Genomic DNA, 26,946 nt, shown 5'->3' with positions numbered 1-26,946 from the left:
TGTAATCATGTGGAGGAAAAACTGACAGAAAGCTAAAAATAAATCCAACAAACAAAACCTTTGTGAGCATTTGTAATAGAAACACTAATAAATCTCATCCTCGAATCAGTATCTGGTTTTATTTATCTTAACTTCAAAGTTTCTGTTTTTACTGCTTGAATAAATGTGCATGGCACCAAAAACCTGCAATCTCTGCAAAGATAATGCCTCTAAAGTGTTCGGAGGACAAGAATTCCCCTAAGAGGAGCTCACATCGCACTCCATGTATGTTCACACAGTATAAAGGTTGTATAGCCTCTCAGAGACTGCAGCACTTTGATAGTGGCTCAGCACACTAAAGGGTCGTTTACGTTTGAAGCAATAATACCTTCACATTGCAGAGGAGAGAAATGCATTTATCTCAGAATGTTCAATAGCCTTTGAGATAGATAGATAGATGCTTAAAATACAGAAATCAATAAAATTGTATACATGAATAATTTGTACTATACACATACATACAAATACTAATACTAGTGTGTGTTTGTGTTTATTGTTTGAACCTGATGAACTCTGTGGCTGCCCTCCAATCTTCCATTCAGTGATGGTTTCCCATTAAGACTCTGGGAGTGTTCACCACTTTATTACAGAAACACCACCATGTGAGAGCACAGAGGTAATGTACAGAGGCTGTTTGTACCAACAAGGCTTAAGCTAAGTTACCCTCTCACATGCTCCAGTGATGACCTCTGGTTTCTTTATTTATACATATATTTGTGTTTATGTGCATCGCATACATGTTCATCAAAACTGCACTTTCTACCAGCACACGCTATGATTCCGTCCATGATCTCATCCAGTGCCATTTCAAAATTAACAACACTGCCACTGGTGGGGAGAAAACTGTGGGCCAGTTCATGACCAGGTCCTTGCCCACTCCTCACCTCAACATGTAAGTACCAGCTCTTCTTCCTCATTCCTTGCTCATACATACCAGCACACCATTTACAAAGTGTTTTTCTTGCTATGACAGTGTCACGGCTGAAGGCCAAACCAGGTAAACGGACTCAATTGCAGATACAAACGGAGGCACTGGTAAACGTGATCACAAGACTTTATTTAAAAACAGAAAATTACAACTATGACGTGACTATGAACTGTCAGCTATGATGCTACGTGAGCTATGAAACATACGTGAGATTCTAAGAAGTAGAGTAGCAAACGTGAACTGTACAATAAACGTGGAGTACTAGGAAACTATATACACATGAAATCTGTGGCGGGGGGAAAAGGGGAGTCAGGCCGGGGAACGAAACCAGGAGTCTTTGAGTCACTGTAACGAGAGGAGACAGAGTTCAGAAGATGTTCCAGTGCAGAGCAAACATGGACAAGTACTGTCTTACTTATTGCAGGTGGAGGAATGGCATGAGAGGGGTAAGTGGGGTAAGTGGGGTAAGTGGGGCGAGTGCGACGGTGATGGTTCCAGCCAGTGATGATCCGTGGTATTCAGTAACTGAGGCAGGCAGGTAGGAGAAGTGAGCATGAGCTCTTCCGTTAAACCAAATGAAAGTGAGTACTGTCAGAGTTAGAGCGTGGAGATCGGATGGATGACTGCAAGCAAAGAAACACTCGGTGAACAGAGAATATCACTAGAATGATATCACAAGAACTGTGATGACATACAATAACAGAGGTTAGCTGAAGATCTGGCGAAGAGTAGTTGCGGGCGCTGGTATTAAGTAGCTTAATTGCCAACAGGTGTGGACCGGACGCTGGAATGCACTCCCCCGGACCATGACTGACCTGCCACAGCCTTACCCATAATCATGGTTGCTTCTAATCTTTTACACGAAAGGTAATTTTCCACATTAACTTTACATTGAGCAGATTTATATGCTGTATTTTAAAGCTTCATTAATCAATGATTTTTCACTTATATAGATGGAGAAAAAAAATAAAACCTCAGTGTGATTAAAAAACAAACAAACTAGTTTCCGTACAGAATTTGTAGTTTTTCAAATTCAATTTTGATTTGTTTGCTATCAAAATATTTTGTAAAAGCCAGCGGTAGGCCTGCTTTCCTGTATGAGTTGTTTTAGAAATATATGGCACTCAGGACATTTACAGTAAAAACATATACATTTTTAGAATATTATGCTGGAGTTTAAAGACAATAGAAGATATTTATACTGACCTCAACCTTAAAAACCTGCAGCAGCAATATTATTACCTGATGCAGATCACCTTTGCAAAGTAAAGGCATGTTTTAAACTGGTCCGGTTTCTGCTTATTTGTTCATTATTTCTAGTGTTTAGGCGTTCCTGTGCCTCCTTTGTGTTCCTTCTTGTCATCCTTGTCTCCACATTCGTGTATTTCCTGTTTTACTTTGGAAAGTGTCACATCCTGTGTTCAGTGTTTTTAGTTTAGCTTCCCCATTGTCTCCTCTTGTCTGATTACTCTTAACTGTGTTCCACCAAGTTTAGGTTTTGTTAGTGTTTTCAGTTCATTCAATTCAATTCAATTCAATTTTATTTATATAGCACCAAATCACAACATAAGTCGCCTCAAGGCGTTCATCCCTTCGTTGGTTACTTTGAAGAGTTTTTTGTACAGCCACCCAAAAAAAAAGGCTTGCTTTCAGTTTAACATCATCCTGCTACACCGTGTCTGCATTTGGGTCCCATCTCTCTCGTTTCCACTCTCTAAAATTCAAGCACACCCTCTGTTATGGTTTGTAATTCACCACCAGACATAGTATTAGTCCAATAATCCATTAAAATGCTCCAGAAGGCTCCAGCAGCTCACACAGAGATTTGAAAAGGTCAGAGTTGTTATGAGAGGTGAAACTATCTATAGAGGCCAAAACTGTTTGTCCCAGAATATAAATAAGATTAATTATGTAGTATGTATTGTTGTAAATTTGTGCCTGTTGAGTCTTTGAGAGACTCCCTTTTGGAGTCAGGCTAACGTGGCCGTTAGAGGAACTGCAGATTTTGGCTCTGGTCAAAATAGCATCACTCAGCTAAAGCTGTTTAACTCTTTAAACTAAATTTCTGTGTTTCTGTAATTTTGTTCATTTGTTTGTGTTTTTCTGTGACTTTTTATATGTGTATATCTTTTTTTGTATTCAAATGCTTCTGGTGCTTATTTATGCATGGATGTTTTTGCATCTTTGCTTTTCTGCCTCTGTCTCTAAAAACCATGAACTTGCAGGGATGTACACTCCAAATCAGACAAATTCACATGACTGGAAATACATGCTGAGCTAAAAGTGTCTTCTAAATAAAATAAACATCAAATTAGTGGATGGGGAACAATTTGAGCTAATCAGAAAAGTGGTTAAAACTTTATATATAACTGTTTTTAAAGTCTGTGTATTGACCTTTATGTTTAAAATGAACGGGGAACCCTTTCAAGTTCAGGTAAACTCCCCTGTGTGTGTTTCTTGTGATGTTTTTTACTCAATCTGCTAACGGTAAAGGTCACAGATGTTAAACCGTTGTGACTGTTCAGAGATCAAAGAAATATATTTATGGTCGTGGTCAAGTGGTGATTCATACCTTAATGGAGACAAAGGGAATAATAAACCTGAATGCATAAAAAATCAGTCAACAATCAGTTGTTGTTTAACTGAGAAAAAAAATTCACATTTAAGATGCAGCAACAACAGCACCGATACTCTAGGACCTTCTTTCAAGGACAAAAAAAATCAACGAGCCCACAAGAGCGACAGTTTGGTTTTGAAACATCCACAATCATCTTGACCTGGTTTGCTATCTGTGAAAGAAATAGAAAACGCTGCACAAATTAAAGTAAATGATTCAGCACAGACATAATTGAGGAGTTGTTTGGGGGCATTCAGCTTTCCCTCTGGAAATGAGTGTTTTTTAGCCTCTAACAGAGGAGCAGATGAATAGCTATTATGAGGAGGAGTCGATGAAAACAAGAGAGGACAAAAGATTATTTCTGTCCACGTACAGCGAAGCCTTCAGTCAGTGAATGTAAGTTAAAAAAGCATTTACATGTGGCTCATCATCTTTTAAGAAGCCGGTGAATAAAAGGCAGTGAGTCATCACGCTGCTTTTGATGATGGATGGATTTGTCACAAAGGTGATGGATTGTTTCTCAGCTGACCTTGAACACTAAATGACCACATTTTTGATCAAAAGAAGAGAAACTGCTCTGTGAAGAAGAAATAATATTTTGACTTAAATGTCAGCGAGGGGAGCCATAAGAATGCTTTTTAAATGGCAAGCAGGTCACGGTCCCTAACCTCTGATACTACTTTAAGGCAGCTGGAGATGCACCACAGTAAGTATATATCATTATATGATAGTGCAATCATTCCCTCCACACTCCGTTGTCATGTCTAGAGATGGGAATTAAGAACTGGTTCTTGTAGAGAGCTGGTTCCCAGTAGTCTAGTTCCTTGGAATTGTTAGTCTGCTTCACTATTGACCTCGCTTACCGGTAACATTGCACTTGCGCTACAATCAGCTGATTTCAGTTTGTCAGAGGAGAAAATTATTAGCAGTCTGGATTTGGACATTACTTTTATAATTATTGCATAACAGACTAGAACGTGATGGTAAAGTGCATCCAGAACAGGAACAACTGACTTAAGCTGCCAAGACAACTTGAGCTCTTTGCAAGCATGCTAATCCATGCTAATGCTGAGCTAGCTAAGGACCCAGACTGATGAATGCTGAGCCCAGCAGACCAGACCCTGACCTTAAACAGAAAACAAATTCATGAGCAGTCAGGCTGCAGCCTCTGTTTCTATCTGTTCATGTTTCTACAATCACTGTGGTGATCACTCTGAACTCTCTTTATGCTGGTTTTCAAGTTTGCATTCACACCTGAATACTAAGAAAAATGCAATAGGGAACTGAGGGAGACGTGGGAGCACACGGCGAACACAGCTGACACGAGTCATAACAAGACAGGCAAAGACACAGACGGCAAAGACACAACAGGGAATCTAATAAACAAAAGCTAAACTGAATAACCAAGTCACTATAACACACAATAACAAAGTAGACTGACATAATACCAAATGAAAAAAAACACAAGAAACTCGCACTTGCACTGGAGTGGCTTGCAGCTGAATGTAAAGAGGCAGGAACACCTTAACACCTTATTCTTATTTGATAAAACAGTTTTCCCTTTTGGTTCTAAGATGTTATGACGCCACCCACCACTAGCCAGAGCAGCACCTTTCTCTCTTTGTGGCAAGACGTTAGAAATGAACAAGGTGTGAATTAGGCGCATGTGGATGCTAGCCTCCTAACGTCAGCCACACTCGGCAAACTAATCTCAAATTATGTTCGCAACCCTAACATCATCCATTTAACCGCGCTTAGCTTTGGCTATTTTCTAAGGGTTTTCTTACTTTAGACTAGCCAGCAAGGCTAAAATCTTTGTTGTGCCCAAGCTTGCATCGTTCAGTAATCCCTCAAAACTATAATGGATTCAGATCCAGTACAGTGGGGCAAAAAAGTATTTAGTCAGCCACCGATTGTGCAAGTTCCCCCACTTAAAATGATGACAGAGGTCAGTAATTTGCACCAGAGGTACACTTCAACTGTGAGAGACAGAATGTGAAAAAAAAATCCATGAATTCACATGGTAGGATTTGTAAAGAATTTATTCGTAAATTAGGGTGGAAAATAAGTATTTGGTCACCTCAAACAAGGAAAATCTCTGGCTCTCATAGACCTGTAACGTCTTCTGTAAGAAGCTTTTCTGTCCCCCACTCGTTACCTGTATGAATGGCACCTGTTTGAACTCATCATCTGTATAAAAGACACCTGTCCACAGCCTCAAACAGTCAGACTCCAAACTCCGCCATGGCCAAGACCAAAGAGCTTTCGAAGGACACCAGGAAAAGTATTGTAGACCTGCACCAGACTGGGAAGAGTGAATCTACAATAGGCAAGCAGCTTGGTGTGAAAAAATCAACTGTGGGAGCAATCATCAGAAAATGGAAGACATACAAGACCACTGATAATCTGATAATAATAAAGGAAGAAGAATACTGAGTTGCATCCCAAGAACACCATACCTACTGTGAAGCATGGGGGTGGAAACATCATGCTATGGGGCTGTTTTTCTGCCAAGGGGACAGGACGACTGATCCGTGTTAAGGACAGAATGAATGGGGCCATGTATCGTGAGATTTTGAGCCAAAACCTCCTTCCATCAGTGAGAACTTTGAAGATGAAACGAGGCTGGGTCTTCCAACATGACAATGATCCAAAACACACCGCCCGGGCAACAAAGGAGTGGCTCCGTAAGAAGCATTTGAAAGTCCTGGAGTGGCCTAGCCAGTCTCCAGACCTCAACCCCATAGAAAATCTGTGGCGGGAGTTGAAAGTCCGTGTTGCTCGGCGACAGCCCCAAAACATCACTGCTCTCGAGAAGATCTGCATGGAGGAATGGGCCAAAATACCAGCTACTGTGTGTGCAAACCTGGTAAAGACCTATAGTAAACGTTTGACCTCTGTTATTGCCAACAAAGGTTATGTTACAAAGTATTGAGTTGTATTTTTGTTATTGACCAAATACTTATTTTCCACCCTGATTTACGAATAAATTCTTTACAAATCCTACCATGTGGATTCATGGATTTGTTTTTCACATTCTGTCTCTCACAGTTGAAGTGTACCTCTGGTGCAAATTACTGACCTCTGTCATCATTTTAAGTGGGGGAACTTGCACAATCGGTGGCTGACTAAATACTTTTTTGCCCCACTGTAACTCTAACAAACAAACAGAAATAGCAAACTAGGCGATTTTTCTGAACAATAAAATCCAGTCAAAAATAAATGTAAAAAATTTAATGTTTGCATCTGTGGGCCAGAACAGCACCTTCAATTACTGAATAATTAAATCTGATAGGCTGGTTAATGCACATAATTATTAAATGAGAGTAATTTTTCCTGTGCTGCAGCAGGGCATTGCTTCTGGTAACATTTATATACTTGCTTGATAAAAATGATATCCCACAGCCCTCTTAAACTCTCAGCACAGCCTTTTTCCTTCTCATCGCAGTGATGCCTTCATGGCACAAACGTAGAGCTGTGGTCATACAGTAGTACATAAGCATAGAGGTACAAAGATTAAACATTTTTAAGCAGCAGCCAATTTCAAATGCAACTTTTTAATCAAACCAACAAATATCAGCAAACACACAAAACTGTTTTTTGTGACTTTTGTGACCATGCAAACACTGCACTACACAGTTTAGTGCAGGCTACACTAATGTTATTGTAGGATCTTTACCTTACGATATAAAATGCCCTGAGGCTGTTTATGTTTTGAATTGGTGCTAATCAATCAAACTGCTTTTAATTTAACCAATTTACTGTGATAACACTTATATTGACGCACTATATTGGACTGGTTACATCTAGGGTTCTGTTACTAGGTTATATCACGGGCGGCAGATATCAATTTATATTTTAGGTGATGAAGCTGATTAGATTCACTCACTGAAGTCTGCTTTTTATACTAGCTTCATAATGTCTGCAGGTTAGAAATCTGCTCACATAACACCTGCTTATATCTTTTTGAGTTAACTTGGCTAAATCTATAAAGAGCAGTGAATATTGCGGTAGGAGCACAGGTCAGCTGTTCACAAAGGAAAATCTGCTGGAGCTCACAAAGCAAATTATGTGAGTTATATCTATGTAATTATTTTCTTCATGATGCATTGCTACGCCTCATCTTAGGGGTAACCCACCTGCCAAATCAAGTTTAACCTCTGTGTGTATCCAGTGTGTAGACATATGAACTGTCTCTAATATCAAAACTCCTCAATATTCAGTATTCAGTCGTCCAGAAGACCTTCTGCTACTGCTGCAAAGCCCTTAAAATGAAACAAGAGATACCCACAGGCATGCCCTCTTGATTAGCTGTGGTGTCATTTTGAGTATTTTAAAATGCAATTTGAAAGGTAACGTGACCTTCTGCACAGTTAATTGGTAATAAAGTAATGAACAGGTTTCTCTGTCTGTGTGATGCATCCAAAACACCTGCCTGACTTCATCGTGGCTCTATTTAAAACATCTTTTTTTAAAGTCTGAGTACAGTAAAGTGGTACTGGTAAAAAAGGTTTATTTAAGTACATAAACAGAAATTTACTTTGTAAATCGGGTGATTTTGCTGCCACGTGCTGAATTCTTACTGTTCTTTTCTTTCCTTTTCAGTATGTCTGCACGTTTTCTGGGATTTAATTAATGTAATTAAATTAATTGTTATTCACTTGTATCTCTCTGAGTTGCGTATTGCCTGAAATCTATTAAGTGCAAAATTATGAAGCCAAACTTCATGATTATGAAGCTTCTGTGAGAACAAATACACTATAAATATCTTAATATTTGCTGTAGTACTAATCACTCTGTTTTCCAAGGAGCAAACACAAATCATAAAAGTTGAAGTCATAAATCAATTATAGTGATAATATTAAAGAGACTCTACATCTCTAAGTGAGAAATGGGCTAATTTTCTCAAACATCTTTAGAGCTGAACTTTTTGCTACCGAAGGGGTCGCCCCCTGCTGGCCATTAGAAAGCAGGTTTAAGGAATTTCATCACATTTTTAATGCAACCCTAACCCTAACAATGCAATATGCAAAGTGTCGGATGCAGCGAATAAAGCACACCATCACTGGACTCCAGAGCAGTGCAGACGTGTTCTCTGGAGTGATGAATCAGGTTTCTCTGTCTGACAATATGATGGGTGAGTCTGGTTTTTGCAGTTTGCAGGAGAACAGTACTTCTCTGAGTGCAGTGTGTTAAGTGTAAAGTTTGGTGGTGTCGGGTTGTTTTTAAGGAGTTCAGGATTTCAGGAATTGTCCAAAGGAACATTTTGGACAACTTCATACTCCCAACTTTGTGGGAACAGTTTGGCGATGGCCCCTTCCTGTTCCAACATAGCTGGGCACCTTCCACAAAGCGAGGTCCATAATAGATGAGCAAGTTTGCAGTGGAAGAACTGACCTCAACCCCATGGATACCTTTGGGATCATTTAGAGTGGAGACTATGAACTAGGACTTCTCGTCTAACATCAGTGTCGAATGTTCAAAACGTCCCATAAAGTCACTCCTTAACCTTGCGGGAAGCCTTCCCAGAAGAATTGAAGCTGGTCCAAAGGGTGGACCAAGATCACATTAAATCCTGTGGATTAAGAACGGGATGTCACTCAAGTTGGTAATTTGTTTACTGAGCATAAATGAACTTTTGCACCTCAGAATCAGTTTGGTGCACTGCATTCTCCAGCCATTGGTCATGTGACACAAAAAGGGTCCACACAATATCAACGTCATTAGTGCCACTGTAGTGCAACTGACTCAAGGTGACTGAGGCTGGACTACACCGCCTGCTGGATGCTGGCATGGCATGCATGTCCGAGTTGTTGCTGCAACCCAGGATGTCCATGAAAGTGCCGTGTGGTACTTGTGTCAGTCTTGCGGCACCCCGGCAGTGTGCAGGTGGGCTTTGTTCTGCTCAAACAGAACAAAGCCCACCTACGCACTGGCAGAGAAGTGTAGGTCTTTCTGCATTTCTGATATGTCATGTGTAGATGGGAGATAGCCATACCACCTATTAAAAATCTTGTATATACATGTGTTATAGTTTTGGACAGACAAGGTGTAGTTCAGTGATTCAGTTTAGCTGGTAAAGCTGTTAAATTACTTTACTGGTATCCAAATGGATTAGTAATACAGGAATTCACCCTGTATAGAGCTGTATATTGTTGCATGCTGTAAACATGATTATTTCTGCTGTAAAGTTGAACTTTTTAACACTATTTCATGGTCATTAGAGGAACTGCAGATTTTCACTGACGTTATTTTTCAGCTCTGGGTTTGCTGCTCGGATTAAAAATGAATCGGAACACTTTTTGCTCACCAGTCCATTTCAAATAACTGTTTGTTTTTTCTGTTGACTTTTTGCAGTTCGATTGTTTCATTTAACGATGATGTCATAAGTACACTGTTTACTGTATCAAATGTTTGTTATATAACATAATGTGAGTATCCAGCAGAGATACTTAGCTGCTACATTTTATGTGACTTTCCAACACTGTTATAGTGCATTATGCCTACACACCGCTGCTGTAAATAGATCTGCTTTCCTTACCTAAAGCTCACGGATCTGACAAGGCAGCATTTGCATTATAGATATGTGGTTACCGTGGCAACTTAGTCAAACACAATGACCTTAAGCGAGAGGCTAAAGAGGAGTGTTGGAAATCAAAGTTTCACATGTGGAAGCGTGTCTGCTTTGGCATGAGGGCCTGTTGTTGGGACTTAATGACCAAATCAAAACACTGAGTACACTTGTTTATGCAGGCGAGGAGATTCTAAATGGCACAAAATGGGATGGATGGCACCTCAATAATTACCAATATCAAGGACAATTTTGCCTCTCTTCTGTCGCACCTGCGCTTTATGCAGCAGGTTCAAACCGCTTCGTCCTCATGACTCGCTGCTGCTGTTTCAGACCGTCGCCACCGCAGCTGCTGGAGCCCACTTTGGAGGCAATTATTTTTGCTTTGACTGAATCAAGGCTCATAGAGACTGGAGCCGCATACTGATCGATGTAAGTGTCTGTCTACGTCTCTGCCAAATGACTCCATTAGAAAAACGTACATTCATAGCACGAGGCAGCTTACAACTTCAGCCACATTACTTTGAGTTTGTGTTTGTTGCATTCGCTTTTTTTGACATCTTGTTAGATTACTGCTCTTCTGTTGCTTTCTGTACCTGCCATGTGCAACACAACATAAACATCTTTAGGAGTCAAACACACACTTTAATCTGAATGAAAGTGCAGTGAGCACTGTTCTTCCTGAGCACTGGGCACATGACCCCCCTCATCCCCAACTGAAGCCATGAGGATAGAGTTAATCTTATAGTGTCCAACAATGGAAAGCATGTAACTGAGTACTTTTACTCATAAGGTTTACTGAGTTACAGTTCTGATCTAATCTGTTTAGGTATCATAAGTTACATATACCTCAGTTCCAATGTTCCCTCTAATTTTTCATGTGTCTGAGCGAACACATTACTCTCTGAGTGGTCTCTTGGACCACTGTGAGCAACAGCAGACGTGTGCACTGTGGTCACGCCAGCATCGAATCCATCCAAGTTACATGGTTTATTAAAATAATCAAATTACAGCATTTATGTTTGACTACTTTTAATTAACTGTTTTAGCCCACTTACAATGAAAATTAAAAAAACAAATCTTGTTCATGACCTGTGTAGCATGTTAACACTATTGGAAGTAAAAAGTAACTTGAACTCCAATTTTGAAAACAAAACTTTCTTCTTTTAAATAAAGCTCTGATTTGTATTATGAGTATGAGTCTGTGGTCTGGGAGAGAGTCCTGTAACTCTGTCTGCAAAATACAGTAAATAATGACCAATGTTGGGCAGTTAATTATATAGTTACTTCTTCAAAAAAGTAACTGAGTTATGCGAACAACGAAGTTTTTTGCAGCTGTTTACCTAAAAATGCAGCCAAGGCATTTTTTAAACAAACATTTCAAACTATTTACAGAACAATCAGCTGTTCTGCATCAAATCTGATGCCACACAAATTATTTGTGCCACTCCAAAAAATTATTTCTGTCCACTATGAGATAAAGGAGAACAACAGCCTGATACCTGCAGGCCTGACAGCAGGAGATGTATCACTCCTGTAACACCTGTAACATTCAGTAGTTGCCTCATTGTTCTGACACACACAACAAAACTACTGACTACACTACACACTAACTACACAAGATTTGCGCTAAACGTCGCAAATCTCTCACATCTCAAAACACCGCCGTCACTCCTAAAACTTCCCCCTTCCTAAACAATAAATGCCATGTTGCCATATCATTTTTTGATTGGTCGACATGGTACATTTTTCGACGAATAGGAAAGGCTGGGGTTTTTTGATTGTGTTTTTGCTCACAGGCTTTCCAGTGTTTTTCTTATAAAACGCAGTTTTTACTGTTTCTTCCTGCAGTAAATATAAACAACGACAGTATTCAGGAAGAAAACCAAACATTGCAGATATTTTTATCATAACTCTGGTTTTACGTGGCCGATCAACACAATTTAAAAACTGCTATAAACTCCACACTTTTTCCGTCAATTGTTCCGTGCCCTGTTGAATCGTGATCTGGTGACTGTGGAGACCACTTGAGTACAGTGAACTCCCTGTCATGTTGAAGAAGCCATTTTAAAACAGTCTGAGCTTTGGGACACCTTATCCTCCCAAGAGCAGCTATCAGAAGAAGGTTAACGGGGTTTACATGGTCAGCAACAATATTTAGGTATGCTGTGACTTTTAAACGATCTAAATTTGTTACTAAGTGGCCAAAATATCTGATCCATCCAGATATCAAGACTCATGATACCAGGGGACGTTTTTCCAATATTTTATTGTCCAATTTGGAGAGCCTGTGTGAACTGCAGCCTCAGTTTCCAGTTCTTAGATCACAGGTGTTCCACCTGGCGTGGTCTTCTGCTGTGTGTAGGTCAACTTTTCATGTAACAAATCTGTATTAACACTCAAAGCTTCATGTCCATGAAATTATGTGTGTGTTTTTTATAGTTTTTCTACATTAGATGTTGCTCCGATTTTAAACTATTTAATATAATAAAATATTTATAATATAGATATCTTGTTCTTGGCTCCCTTTCTAGGCAACCCATGTAAAACATCTGGAACTGCCCCTGCTAAGGACTAACTTTCTGTGATGTTCTTGAGAGAAAAATACAGTTGTTAAAGTCCCGCTTCAGATTCAATTCAGTTGATTTTTAACATCCTAAATCATAAGAAAAAAGCTATTTTCCTCTGTAGCCTTCAACAGGGGCCAGAGAAAATTCTTAACTTTAGACAGTTGGTTTGGTAGTGTGAGCACTGCTGCACCACAAACATCACTCATCCTAATGTTGCAGTCATCCTGTGAACTCATTCTAGCAGCATTAGCATCCAGGCACTCTGACACATCTGCTGACAGTTTATGCTCTGACTTTTCTCTTAGTTTGCCTTTCTCCCACCAGACTAACAGTAATCATGCTACTAACTAATACCTTTTAAATAAACATTGTATGCTATACAATAATAAAACCTTAATGCCCTGGGCATGTGCCCACTTTTCCCATGCAGTTATCTGTCTGTGTAAACACTGGATATTAAATGATATTAAATCTTCCACTACAAAGGTAGCCAGATGAGATAGTCAGTTGAAAGAGATTGTTGCATCTCTTGTATTAAAACCAAATAAACCCTTCGGTTACATCTTGATTGCAAATATAAAAAGAAGAAAACTGTTTCTGCACAAATGTTTCTGAACCAATCTGTACTGTATATGGTTTTGCATTTATGCCAAAAGTGGCAGGAGGACACAGAGGGGGGTAATGTGACATTAGACTGAATCATCAGACTAGTGAAGAGCTGGGTAATTTTAGATTTTAAACTCTTCCATAAACTTAGTTTATCTAAACTTTGTGATTAATTTCCCTTAAATGCATGCTGTGGCTTCTTTGTGCTCAGTTTATGTGTAGGGTTTTATTTAGTGCCTCTTTACAGATGTTTTAAGTGTGTCTTTTTGTGAGTGTTTGGTACCTCTTTTTGGTTATTTTAAGTCTCTCTAATTGGGTTTCTTTGTGTCTCCTTTGTAATTCTAATTAGCTATTTTAGGTCTATTGTTGTAGAACTGGGTCATCACCTTACAGTATAAAGTGCCTGAGGCGATTGCTGGTGGTGGGCGGGTCGATCCAATCCATGTGTAATGAGATCGATACTTTAGTTTCTGCATGCACTGCTGCAAAGGGGCAACCTGGCTGCCTGTGTAAGTGCCGCTGCTTTCAAGTGTCACAGCGCAGAGCAGCCACAGTTTGGTCCTGTCACGTGTCTCAGCAGCGCTAGGCAAAGAAGCAAGCATGTTCAGCTAGCCAGGCTGCCCAGCAGCGCAGTATGGCAGAGAGTATCCAGGAACATGATGGTGGTAACAGTAATATTTTAGTTATCTTCAGCATTGCTGTAATTTTTAAAGTGCAGCAGGCTAATTCTTATTTTAATCAACTAAAAAAGTATAAATTACATTGAGACCTTGATATAATTGAATTAAAGCAAACATTCCAATTATAATATGGCTCAGATTTGATTGAATGTAATTACCCCTTTGTGTTAACTGTGAAACAGATACAGTGTGATTATTATATTTAAACTACAACTAGATGTGCTACAGACTTACTCATTATAGTATTTCTGTCCTGGGTTTTAACTCATTAATGACTTAAAGGAAAAATCCCCCCAAACACTTAAAGGTCATGAAAACCCATTCACATTTAGAAATGGTGATGCATCTATGTTAATTACTAAAAAGTATCCGTATTTTGTATTTACTCGGTATCGGATCAATACCAAATCTTAGAGTATTGCACACCACCAGCGATTGCTTTGATGTGGCACTATCGAAATAAAATTAAATTTTGTGTCTGTAGTTCTTTCACGTCTCTGTGGGGGTTTTGGATCTCTTATTTTCCGTTGGGTGTCTCCTTGTGGTTAATTTGTTTCTCTTTAAGATTGTTTTGTGATATTTTTGGTTGTTTGTTGTCCCTTTGTGGTTAATTTGTATCTTTTTTCTGTTTGTAGTTATTATGTATATCTTTGGGTTGTTTAGAGGCTCTGTGGCTACTTTCTCTTTTTTGTGCTTTTAAGTCTCTTTTTGATTATTTTACATCTCTTTTGTGATTGTTTTGTGTCCCTATTGCATCCTATTTTGTCTCATCTGTTATTTTGTGTCTATGTTTTATGCCACTTGTGATTGTTTTGTATCTTTTTGCGGTCCTTTTTTATTCACAGCTCTCAGAGTGACTTTTCAGTAAGAAACAAAAATCCAAGGCCGAAGAACATCTTGGACCGCCGCACAAATATCCAGCACCCCGTTAAATCCATTTTGTGGTTTGCCTTGCAACAAACTATTCTCCTATGAATGGAGCAGTGGGAACAATGGATTCTTCATAATGGACAGACTACAATGATGAAAGCCGTTACAGCGAGATCAGTCAAAGCGATGCAGTCAGAAAAGTCTGCAGCAGGCAGATTACCTTATCTCGTAATAAATACTCCAGTTGATTGGCATTGGTGGCAACAGATCTAATTTGACAAGGGTCAGCTCAGAACAACCCATCTGAGAGACTTATCTGGCCTATTCATGTCTGTGCCGAATTAGTTTTTTGGTAACACAGAGTCACATTCTGTCAGTATTTCCTGCAGCAGCACAGTGACACGCTAACTTAAAGTAATATTCTCAACCAAACCTTCCCTGTTTGTGTATACTATCTCCTTTATGATTAACAATGTTTGCACGCGTTTCAATGTTTCAATTGAACCATAGAGAGGCATTAAATAATGAAATCAGGGTTTGTTTTATATTTTATGACACATTCATAAATGAATAGTCAGTATGCTTAACAACTGAAGTGCTTCTTTAACAGCAGTAATACACTCAGTGAGGACTTCATTAGGAACGCTGTACTAATACTAATGCACTGAACCTCTCTTGGCTGTCAAAACAACCTAATTTCTTGGTCTGGACAAGATGTGGGAAATGTTTATTTGAGATTCGCATTATTTCTGCAGGTTTGTTAGCTGCACTGTTATGATGTGAATCCAGCACATCCCAAAGGGACTTTTGTAATTGGTTTCAGAGCTGGTGACCAGGAAAGAGACAATTCTGTGTATTTTGATACTGGAAATAGCCACTGAAAGATGGCAAACTGTGGCCGTAAATGGACTCAAATCGTCAATAACAACACTGAAAACAACATTCAGTGTGCTATGGAAACTTTCCACACCATTACACCACCAGCAGCAGACTTTACACAGCACAGGTTGTATGCCAACCTGCAGGCATAAAAAAGTAATCATTTCCTTTTCATTGCCGGTAGTTGCACTTCCTCCCTTTGTTTCCGTTTAAGCAAATTTTTTACTCAGCATATACGCTGAAATCTAGTGTATGTACTTCCAAGTTCTTGACAGATTGTCTCCTGTACTCTGAATTCTCTTCTGCATTGCAGCATCTTTTCACAAATTTTGGCTGTCTTCTGTTTGGGCTTTTTTTGTTTTGTTACTTTTTTAGTCTTTTGTTTCATATTAAAAAAGCCACCATTCGGTTGTTAAGGGATGACATATAAACCCTGCTTCCGGGTCCAAACTACACTATGTTTATTAAGGCTGTTGTCATTTTAACGTGTTTTAATATTTTGTATTTTGTTCTATTTAATCTGAACAAGCCCTTAAAAATAGTCAGTGATCACTGTTGGCCTCTCTCAGTTTTTATTACTGCCATTCATCTGCAGCACATTTTAAAGCTTTGTTTTTAAAACACAGTTTGCCAGACACCAAATATTTGAACAGGTCAGAAAAGCATCACTCTGAGGCTAACAAAGACTTGAATGAGTACATGAAGCTGAAGATCAGGAGGTTTTTATAATGAGTAATCCAAATCATGCAGCAATATATAAATGACTAACCTCGTATTTTGGATGGATTATCTCAGATGCTGTCCTGATGAAGTTTGGTCTGTTTTCAGCATGTTTTTCCTGTCGTGTGATTGCATTCGTCGCTACCCATCTGGGGCTCTCATATTTAATTGATTGGAAAAAAAATAAATGAATCCTCCAGCTTCACTCTGCAAAAGTGTTTTTAATATCCTAACCATAGCTCTTTAGCTAGCCAACACGCAGCGTACCATTATATGCCAGCTGGCCCAACTTCAGTAACCCTACAAACGTCCTTGCTGCTTAATTTTCCTTCTTCATTTTATCCAAAGTGATAGCAGAGCTGTATATTTTAGGCTTTCAGAAATCCCTCATAGTATATCATATTTAGATGGAAACTGGAAGCTAACTAAATGCTAACTTCTGTTCATGGACTCCTGGATGTTAAACTTTATTGATACACCTGGTAGAGCAGCCACACTGATCATTTTATTACAAATGAAGGAATTTAGACAGTTTTAAACTCTCGATGACGGCTAATGATGTCAGATTTAAGAGGCAGATGAAAAAGATAATATGAATGTCGCCATCATGACATCATCCATTGGTGTTTGAAGCCCCGAGGATTTTTGCCATCATCATCTTTGTGTTGAAACTTGATGTGAGCATAATCTAAATGATCCTCATTTTTGAAACTTAGAATGACCAACATTTATAAAATTGACTCCTTTTTCTCAGTATGCCTCGAAATTTAATGTCTGTGGGGTTTAACATTTGGCAGCAGCCTCAAGTGGCTATTAGAGGAACTGCAGCTTTGGGTCAGTCCCATTACAGGCTGTGCATTCATGCTGCTAATACCAAACTTTAACGCTAGAAGGTGAGCCTGTGCCCACTGCAGACTCACATTTGTTTTTTCTGTTTTTCTCTGAAGGAAGGGGGCTGAACACCTCTGAATTCTGGCATCAGCAAAGAGTGTCCATCCAAACAACTGCTGCTCATCCATCTTTCTGACCGAACTCTCGCAAACCAGCCTATCTGCTGCCAGCAGTCATGCCAGAATCATGTTAACTGAAGGAAGGTTTTATGTTGTGAAGCCCTGCCAAATGACTGGCTGACTACTGGTCCTGATAAAGTGCTTTGTGAGGGAATATTCTGTTGACAGCAAATGTGGCTCTAAAAACTGGATAGTTTGTCTTTTATTGTGGAGGAAAACAAAGAGGAACTATGAAGAGTCCCAGTAAGTGAATCACAGAGCAAAAGGTTATAAAAAGACAATGATCCTGACTCACGAGGTCTAAGATATATCTGATTTATTGCACAGAAAAATCCACCTCCGCACACTCGATGACTTGTTTTTGTCTATTTGCAGATTTTGCCATTTGTTCCACATTAAAGTTGACCTATGGGCCTCAATTGCATCTGGACTCCTGGAATAAAGTTGCTTCTCATGAGTCACAGCTTAAATTAATTCACATGAATCTTATGCTGGACCTTAGTGCTGCCCCTCAGTTCATCCTCTCCCTTCAATAAGACCTTTTAGACATGGACTGTGTTTTACCATCATCATCTTGGTGTTTGGTGACTAAGAATCTTTTGGCACTGAGTCTTTATTGACTCTAATGAGGACCTTAATTTAGGAAATGTGTTAAACAAGACATAAACTGGTAAGAACGTGTTTATTGAGGTCATGGAGCGAAGGAGCTGGAGGTCTGATGACATACTGTATACTTCTGTAGTGTATGACTATGTCGACATCGTTTTTAAGCCTTTTCACTGTATTTTTCCTACAAGTCAGGGAGCTGCACTGAGGTGCTTGGTTTCTGGTTATGACAGAAGCATCTCTTTCGTAATGACAGTAGAGTGGAAAAGTGGAAAAAGTGACACATATTGTTAAAATTACATTTACTTGACCTCAGCTATCTTCTGCTGATGAATCATTGCATGCAAAAGTTCTCAGAAAGTACTTATTTACACTTAAAAAGGGGGAAAATGTTATCATTTATTATTCAGCAGTTTTACAGCCTAGAGCTTCTTGGTTAAATCAGACTGCAGGTGGCCCAGGAACTATAATACGTTTGACACCCCACAACAGTATGTCCGATCCAGGAGGAGAAGCGCAGTGTTTAAAGCAGTCTAAAGCATGAAGGTCATCTTTATTAGTGTTAGTGTGGAGTTTTATTGATAACATCTTTTTATAATTATTTCCCAGGGTCACCCAATTTCTCCTTGTCTGTCTTTGTTTCCTTGTTTCTTTGCTTTAGTTCCCTTGTTTCTTCTCAATAATTTATTTTGGTAACTTCCCCCTTTCTCAGTTTACTCAGTTTGCAGATTCTTGTAGATCTGTCCTTCCTCTTCTCAAGTCTTAATCTCGCTCCTCTAATAAAAAAAGAATCCTCAGAGAAACAGTTGACGTCCTGAAACAAAATTACTGAAACATTAACTTTTTAGACCTTCCCGTCAGCGGTTGAATGAAAAATTCAACTTATTTACTGTATATCCTCCAAAAGTATTGCTTTTCATAATGAAATAGATAAATTAAATTTACTGTGTAGCATATCTTCTGCCTCGTAATATCTTTATCACTGTTTTTTGTTTATCCGAAGTGTCCACAGAGCTCCACTGTTGTCCAACAGCTTGAAAACTGTGTAAAATTGTCCTTTATTACCACAGCCATACACTCCATACACCGTATGGTTGAAGGAAATAAAAGAAGCAACATATCAGCTGCTTAAAGTGCCTGTCTCTTTCTGCTTCCTCCTTTTTCTGCTGAATCAGAATTTCTTTTTTGAAGAACTGAACATTTATAAACTTTTTAGGACTTATGTCAGTCTTTCTTTAAAAATAGAAAACTTGTTGCTGTCGAGGCTGAAGGAGTCCAAAAGTACTGACACACTGAAATATAGCAACAATCTCTGGTGTTTAGAAACGTGACATCCCACTAGGTGGGGCCTCATATTTAAAAATGAAAGAAGTCTGCTCTTTTCAAGTGTTGCCTTCATGCAGATGAAAACGTAGCTGATGCTTCATCTCGCTGCTGTGATGTGGCGGCAGAGGAAAGTACATTTTCTCTCCCTCTCCTGTAAAAAAATTTTCACTTTTAGGTTCCTGTGACGCAAATATTTTGCACCTTATTAGGCATGAAATTAAAATAAATTAACCTTTTTTAAAGGTTTTTGGGGCATTACCAGAAAGGCTCATAGTCAAACAACGTCGGGTTATGGGTTCAGTACAGGTTACCATGGAGATCTAACAAGGTTAGACAGCGTGTTTCACATACGTGGATGCCCATTATGCTCACTTTGCAGTACCTCCCTGTGTGTTTTCTCTCCCTGAACAACTTTCCTGACACAGACCTCTTTGATGTAACATCACACCATTTCACTTCACATTGTGCTGAAAATTTCTGATTGTCATTAACAGTTTGTTTTTTTTAAATATCAGTCTTACATTTTGCATCTTTAACTGCTACAATTTCCAGATACGGTGGGCAGTGGTTAGCACTGCTGCCTAAGAAGGTTCCTGTTTTGAGTCCTGGCTTTGGCCCTTTTTCATGTTCTTCTCATGTCTGCGTGCGTTCTCTCCACTTAACGGATGGGTAATCCTCTTACTTACTTTATATTTTTCTTGAACATAAAGGGTTTGGAAAAACTGAGCAAATCCTTGCACTTATGGAGTGGTGCATTGATAACAACTTGGAACAGAATGTCAACTAAACCAAAGAGATCATCGTTGAAATCCGAAGCCAGCATAGCTGCACACTACATGTTGTCAACAACACCACAGTGGAGGCTGTCGTACAGATAACACATATCCTGTCCTTGTCACAGCAGCATCTGCTCTTTTTGTGCTGATAGAGAAGAAATGACCTACCCTGTGCATATCTGTGATGTCGGGACGGTTAACTGGAAGTCCCTGCAGCGCGTGGTGACGACAGTGATGATCATTGGGTCTTCTCTTTCCACAGGATCTGCAGCGAATCACTAAACATGCCCCCAAACCACCAGCGCTACAAATGACTGGACTGCTCCATGTAGTCAAAACGAAGCTTTACAACAGAGAAATCTAACGTGCAATAGTTATTCTTATACTTTTATGTATATGTGCATTCATTTTCTTCTGCTTATCCAATTAAGGGTGGAGGTTGGAGCCTGTCTTAGCACGAGAGGCAGCGTACACCCTCACCAGTCTGTCACAGGGCTAACACAAAGAAACAGGCAACCATTTACACTCATATTCAAACTTACAGCCAACTGAGACTCTCCGATTAGCCCACATGTAACCTCAGTAAGTGCATGTCTGCATGACTCAAACCCAAAACCATCTTACTGTGAGGCTACAGTACGTTATATGTTATGTGTGTGTGTGTGTGTATATATAACCACTTTGCATATACATATAACAGTATAATACACAGAACCTTTGTTGCACTATTATGAACCAGGCAACATATTTTCATTCACATTTACACTGTCTGGCGTTGCTAGTGGCGTGTTGTGCTATTGGTGCACTTCATAACTCATGCGAAGGCTTTAAAGCTTTTCCAGGACACTCGCGCACATCCAAATGAAAACAGAAAAAAACCCTCATGATTAGGACACATTAGTAACGTCCATGTTGCAGCTGGCTTTCATATTTTTATTTCTAACACAGTGTGCTTCTGTGAAGGCCATTTCATTTTTCATTTTTTCTTTCTTTTTTGTGAACTTTAGTTGTAAAAGTGTTGCAGTGCAGAATACATATTTACAATATCCTCTGTATGAAGTGTGGGTGTTTTAAGCGAAAGCTTCAGCCTACATCGTTCCTGTCAGCAATTTGAGTTCCTCAGATTTAAGTCATTTATGCGTTTTTATCAGCATTCCTCAGTCATTTTTGAATTAACAAATATTTTAATAGCTTAAGCATTAGCTGCTGATCCAATATTCATAAACTGGAGTGCTTCTGTGAAAGCAGTGCATTTGAATGTCTTCTCCACCACCTCAGAAAAATCGCCGTTGTTTTAAATTAAAAATGCCTGATTTCATCCTGTTGATGTTATGACATTATCTTTAGTGGTCACAGCTGCAGTGTTTGTGTAATAACGTGTAATAGCGATAAGGTCATGAATGAGCTGTCTGTTGCTCAATGGGCATTTTACCATGTTTCACATCATCAGACGAGTTGTAAGCGGTGCTGTTGGCTGAGCTCTGGAGCGCCTCCAGTGTCGCTGCTGTGTCTCCGAATGGCAGCGCCGGCCCTCTTTTCACTCTGACTGAGTTTGTTTCCTGTGCAGCCGTCAGTCGCTCTGCACCATCAACAACATGGCCATACGCAGAAAAGACAGCTTCCTCTGGGGAAAAGGTATGCCTATTAATCTTTTACTTTCAATCGTTGTCATAAGCTGCCGCTTCTTTAAACTAAAAGTGGTTTTGATGATGTTTGTGTTGACTATTTGTGTGGTTTAGTTTAGAACTCAAACTGCTTACAACTGCTGCTTTGAATATCATGCTATTTTCATATTACTTTCGATGCACAATAATGTCTTTGCCTAGGGAGGAAACTGAACTTTTTTACAACGTTATAAAAAAATTACTTGGACTTAAATTCTGCTTTAGTGGCTGCACTGCACTCAAAGTAACCCTTCTTGTTCAAAAGAGGAAGAAAAGCAGCTATTTTAAGCGTGTTGACTGACCACTTCTTTAACCTGTGAAGGGTGAAGGTGTGATATATGAATGTGTGTGAAAATGAGCAGGCGGGGGGGTTGTCAAGACAGTCCACAGAGTTGCATGGCTAATTAATGCATTATCAAGTGTATTTATCCCCATCCTGAAGTGTAACTGATGCTTTCTGTCACCCAACAGCTCCAATCAAACTCCCACCAGAAGCGAGGAGGCAGGGTGAGGCGCATGAGTTTGAGCTGCTGGATGACATTCAGGTACTGCGGTGAATATTTTCCTCTAAGGTCTTTCATTAAAATGCCTCGTTATTCTGCTGTATGCACCCACTCCTAGCAGCCTCGGCAGAGTTTTTCATAGCGCACAAAAGGCCATTCATACATAACATTTAATTGAGATATGAAGGATTTGAAGGCTGCTTTATAATAGCCGACAAACTGACCATGAATCATTGAGTCTGCGAGTATCTGTGATGTAACACCAAACCTTGGTCTTTCTCTAACGTCACTGCCTTCTTTCTTGCAGAAACTTAGATTGGAGATCAATCACATCATGCCTAAAATCCACAGCCCTGAACTGAAGGAGCAGAAGTGAGTATGAGGACAAGCATTCTTATAGCAGCTATTCTCTGAGTCAGCATGGCTTCTTCCTCTTGTTTAAGCGACACTTTGATTCAGCTTAGTCTCCTACACCACACGTAATGCTCAGTCGCACAGCCACCTTTACTCAGATTTGCATTTGACCAAGTCAGAAGCAGGGGCATTTCAGTGTGATGATGCACTGCACAAGCCTGATAAACAAATCGGATTAACTGTTTTAGGTTGTTAGTGTTAGGTTTACCACCAATTAGACCAGGATGCCACTTTTCAGACCAACCATTCCCATATTTAGAATCCCAAAGCCCACTATGTAATCTGTAAATATTCTGTGGCCCAAACATTTAGTTGCATCTCTAAGTGATACTTTTGTCACATCAGGGAAACCCTTTGCTTTTAAATAAGAATATAACCACAATACAACTAGCTGGCAACCAGCTGACAACCATTAGTTTTTCAATCTCACACAAGGATTTTCCATTGGAAAACTGCTCTCAGTTCTTTTTCTCCCAGGGAATATTTTCCTGATGAGCTCATTAGTTGATAATTTCAGGTCATCTTGTATTTATTTGTGATTGATGAGTTATTCGCCAAGAAAAGCACAGTTTCATCATCAGATTCAGCTCTTGTTTTAGCTAGCTGGTAGTTCAAGAAACCCAAAAGCTCAAATTGCGACTTCATAAAGAGATTTCACAAACTTTTGGCTGGTGTAGCTACGTCCATCGTTTACACGATATAAAATGGTTTCATTTTTATTTTTGCTTTTTGTTGGAAATATTTAATTAGAATTTTTTTTTACAGTGATTTAAACAACCTTTCCCGACTCATATGCAGTACCTAAACCACCCTACAGGGGGCTGTGGTCCACACATTGGGACTCACTAATAATACTGGACCAAAATGAACGTGTATATGCCTTTAATGTCACAGACGGAGATGTATTTTATAACCTATATGCTGGTGGTGGCCTTGAGCAGTCAGGAGGGGCAGGGGCCACCTACTCCCTCTGTTTAATTTGCTTGTCAAGCCTTTTCACTTGACACTTGCAATCACTTTCTCCATAAATTGTTCCACAAAGAGCAATTTTTACTGCTTTCCTTTTAAAACAAATCCACACAGTTTAATTCAGGTACTTCACATCTGTGCTACCCTTTATTTTAACCTTTTACCCATTATTTTGCTAAATGTTTCAAAAGTTTTTAGTCATCTTTGGAGGCTGGTAATTAGAGACAATGTGTTTTGGAGGAGACACTGTGATCCGGCACGAACTGAAGCACCAGCTGTAATAAAACAAAGTTAATGAGCACGCTTACAGTCACAGAAATTTGGAGAGAAAAATGTCTTTTGACACTATGGGGAGTCCTTATTTGGAGTTTCTGCCTTTTGCTGTTGCACTTATGAGGCGATAATAGTCTAGTGTGACACTACATTTACACATAGCTGCATTACTGGCATCGCAACCTCAGTTTCTGAGTACTGCTGCACGCACGCCACAAAAACACCGACCACTTATCACAAAGCGCTCGTTATCGGAAAGTAGTTTGGAGTGTGATAAATGAATTCACAGAAAAAATGATTTATTTTAACTTGAACATTGATCAGTCACAAAGTTAACTTTTCATTGTCTTTTATACCAATATATGTATTATTTATGTTTAGTAAATCAAAAACTGCTGAAGTAAAGGAAACCAAACATTAATCCAGCTCCTCATATTCAACACGAAAAAACAGACAAACACAGCTCTCAGTTCAAAATAAACAACAAAATGAGCTACAAAACTTTATGATTTATAACATTGCAACATTTTTTGTCTTCTGTTGCAGTAAAAATGTTGCGAGGAACAGGAAATTCCTACGTGGGAAAAAGAAATTTAACATGGACTCCAAAAAAGTGAGTTGATATCATATTTGTGTGTACACATTTTTCATACATTAAGGAAAGATTTTTTATTTAATCTACAAAGTAAGACAATCCTTTGTAAGACTTTTTTAAAAACTCCATATCTTCCAGTGACAGTGACAGGAGCAAACAAAGAAGCTAGGTGTTGCTATAGATGGATTTCTGTAGTCGCCTGTAGTTTATATGGGAGATACCAGTCTGAAGCACGCACTAACTACTCACTGAGCAGAAATAAAACTTGAAAAAGTGTGACACGAGTGCGACATGAGCTGAAAATAAATATTTTCAGCTTGTGAACATTTAATTAGCAATCCACTAGTCAGACCAAACCAGTTGCAAGGAGGTTTTCACAAACTAACCCTTAACATCACATGGTCAGTGGTCACATGACTGCAAAAAACATCAGAGCAAGAAAGTCTGTTTAGGGTGGAGGTCCAGACAGATGGATGGGTCAACCAAACATCAGTATATGCTATATTTTCCCTGTTTTAAGTCATCCTCAGTGTTTCTTTTACAAACTAAATTGTAGTAAAAGGGTGTCAGTGCTGTTTCTGTTAAAGTAGCCTCAGATATTGATGTCACTTTTATCATGATGTCATGTAAGAATTATAATGAAGGTCCTGCAACTGTAACCAAGTAGTTATTTTAACCTTTGACTCCAATAACTTTACATTAAAACGCCTAATTTATGTCTTAAAATAAAGACAAGTACCAAGGGTATATGAAGGGGAAGCTATCCACACGGACAAACAATCATTTTTCTTGAAAAGGTCAGTATTTTAACATGAGAGTCTGTGGGGACTGATTTGAAGCCACCTTCAAGTGGCCATTAGAGGAACTAAAGGCACATCTTGGGCTTCATGTACAGGTTTGTCTTTGTGCCTAAGCCTTGACTAGGTTTGTTAACATAATAGTTTCTATTTTTCAGCATTTTTAAACTTTAATTTTTAGCAGCATATCAGTGCCTCATCCAGTAACCCAACCATTGTGGGTGGCACAAGCATTATCCAGTAGGATAAGGGGAGGAGCCAACACCTGTAGGGTCACTGCTCATGAGCTGTATACCTGTAGATTATACATAAATGGTGCTATTTCTTAGTGCATACTTTTATATTTACTTCTGACATGCACAGTGTTGTTTATTTCAAGAGATTAAAGGAAACTTTGTTAGTCACAGTAAAAGTTTTAATTCTACTTTCACTCACTTCAACATCTCTGTATCAGAAGGTCAACAGCAACACGGTAACAGATATCTCCACACACAGCGGATGTCGAGTTGAGAGATGTGTATGTGATGCTCAGAAGTGCAACCAGTGCACAGGCACAGACGCACAACTCGAGCAAAAGCGAGAAAAACCACATCCTGTTCCCTGAAGTGGGGCAGAGACGCCACTTCACCACTGCGACCTCCATCTTTTTCTTTTTCTTTTTTTTTGCTTCCTTCCTTTCTGGGTCTTCAGCTCAGAGCTGAGTGTCTGCAGGCCTGAGTGCAGAGCGGGCTCAGGCCTGCAGACAGGTGGGTGGATAACACGCTTATAGTCTTCTTGGGGTTAAGGGTGCTAAGTGGATTTGGTTAGCAGGAGTATGCACTCAGAATTAAGAGTCATATTTTGAAGAACTGTCTCTAAGTACCTTTTTGAGATGCAGCAATAACAACATGCGGTATTCATTCAACCCTTCACATCTTAAAAGGAGAAGAAGAAAACTTTTTTAAAGTGTGATTCAACTAGGTTAGAATTAGCAGCACTGACAAGAAGAACTAAAAGCCGTGGCCAAAACTTAACACGAAGCTTCCTGTTGCTTAATTTGCCTTCTCGATGAAAACACACCACAGACATTTAATTCACTGATTAAAAATTTGTCCTCCTAGTTTTCAAATTCATTTCTTACATGTCTGACTTTCCATTTCCCCCCTTGCTTCAGGGTGTCCAGTACCTGGTTGAAAATGGCCTTCTCGAATGGCGGGCAGAGTCTGTGGCAGAGTTTCTTTACAAAGAGGAGGGGCTCAATAAGACCGCCATAGGAAACTTCTTGGGAGAAAGGTGGAGTATTAGTATAAGTTTCCCTGCTCCTTCTTTAAAGTTGTGAGATTTAACTAAAAAAACATTAACGTGTGTGCTGAACTTACTAAGCAATTTAATGAGAAACTGCAGCAGGTTACTTTAGACCAATTTATGTAGGTATGTTAAAAAGCCACCAAGATTCACTTTTCACCAGTTTTCCACCCACATACATGATTGGTTTCAGTTTGCACACTAAACATAAAACCATATATCCACCTCTCACAATGGAGTGGTTTTTTT

At 39.3% G+C, this 26,946-nt stretch overlaps 1 protein-coding gene across 1 annotated transcript in view; it reads left to right on the top strand.

Annotated features, from left to right (window-relative positions):
- The first annotated feature begins 21,704 nt into the window (after positions 1–21,704).
- The window catches only part of LOC102202593 (cytohesin-3-like), a 14,058-nt gene continuing 8,816 nt past the window's right edge, over positions 21,705–26,946 (top strand). Inside the window, exons 1-5 of the mRNA XM_005739971.2 lie at positions 21,705–21,833; positions 22,334–22,407; positions 22,673–22,737; positions 24,568–24,634; positions 26,567–26,685. Of these exons, the coding sequence (XP_005740028.1) occupies positions 21,794–21,833; positions 22,334–22,407; positions 22,673–22,737; positions 24,568–24,634; positions 26,567–26,685 (365 nt within the window). The 5' untranslated portion in view covers positions 21,705–21,793. The remainder of the gene's footprint in view (positions 21,834–22,333; positions 22,408–22,672; positions 22,738–24,567; positions 24,635–26,566; positions 26,686–26,946) is intronic.

Source organism: Pundamilia nyererei, unplaced genomic scaffold, assembly GCF_000239375.1.
Source record: "Pundamilia nyererei isolate P.nyererei 1_Seehausen unplaced genomic scaffold, PunNye1.0 scaffold00095, whole genome shotgun sequence".
NCBI classification, from domain to species: Eukaryota; Metazoa; Chordata; class Actinopteri; order Cichliformes; family Cichlidae; genus Pundamilia; species Pundamilia nyererei.
This window is presented reverse-complemented; position numbering and strand designations above follow the sequence as displayed.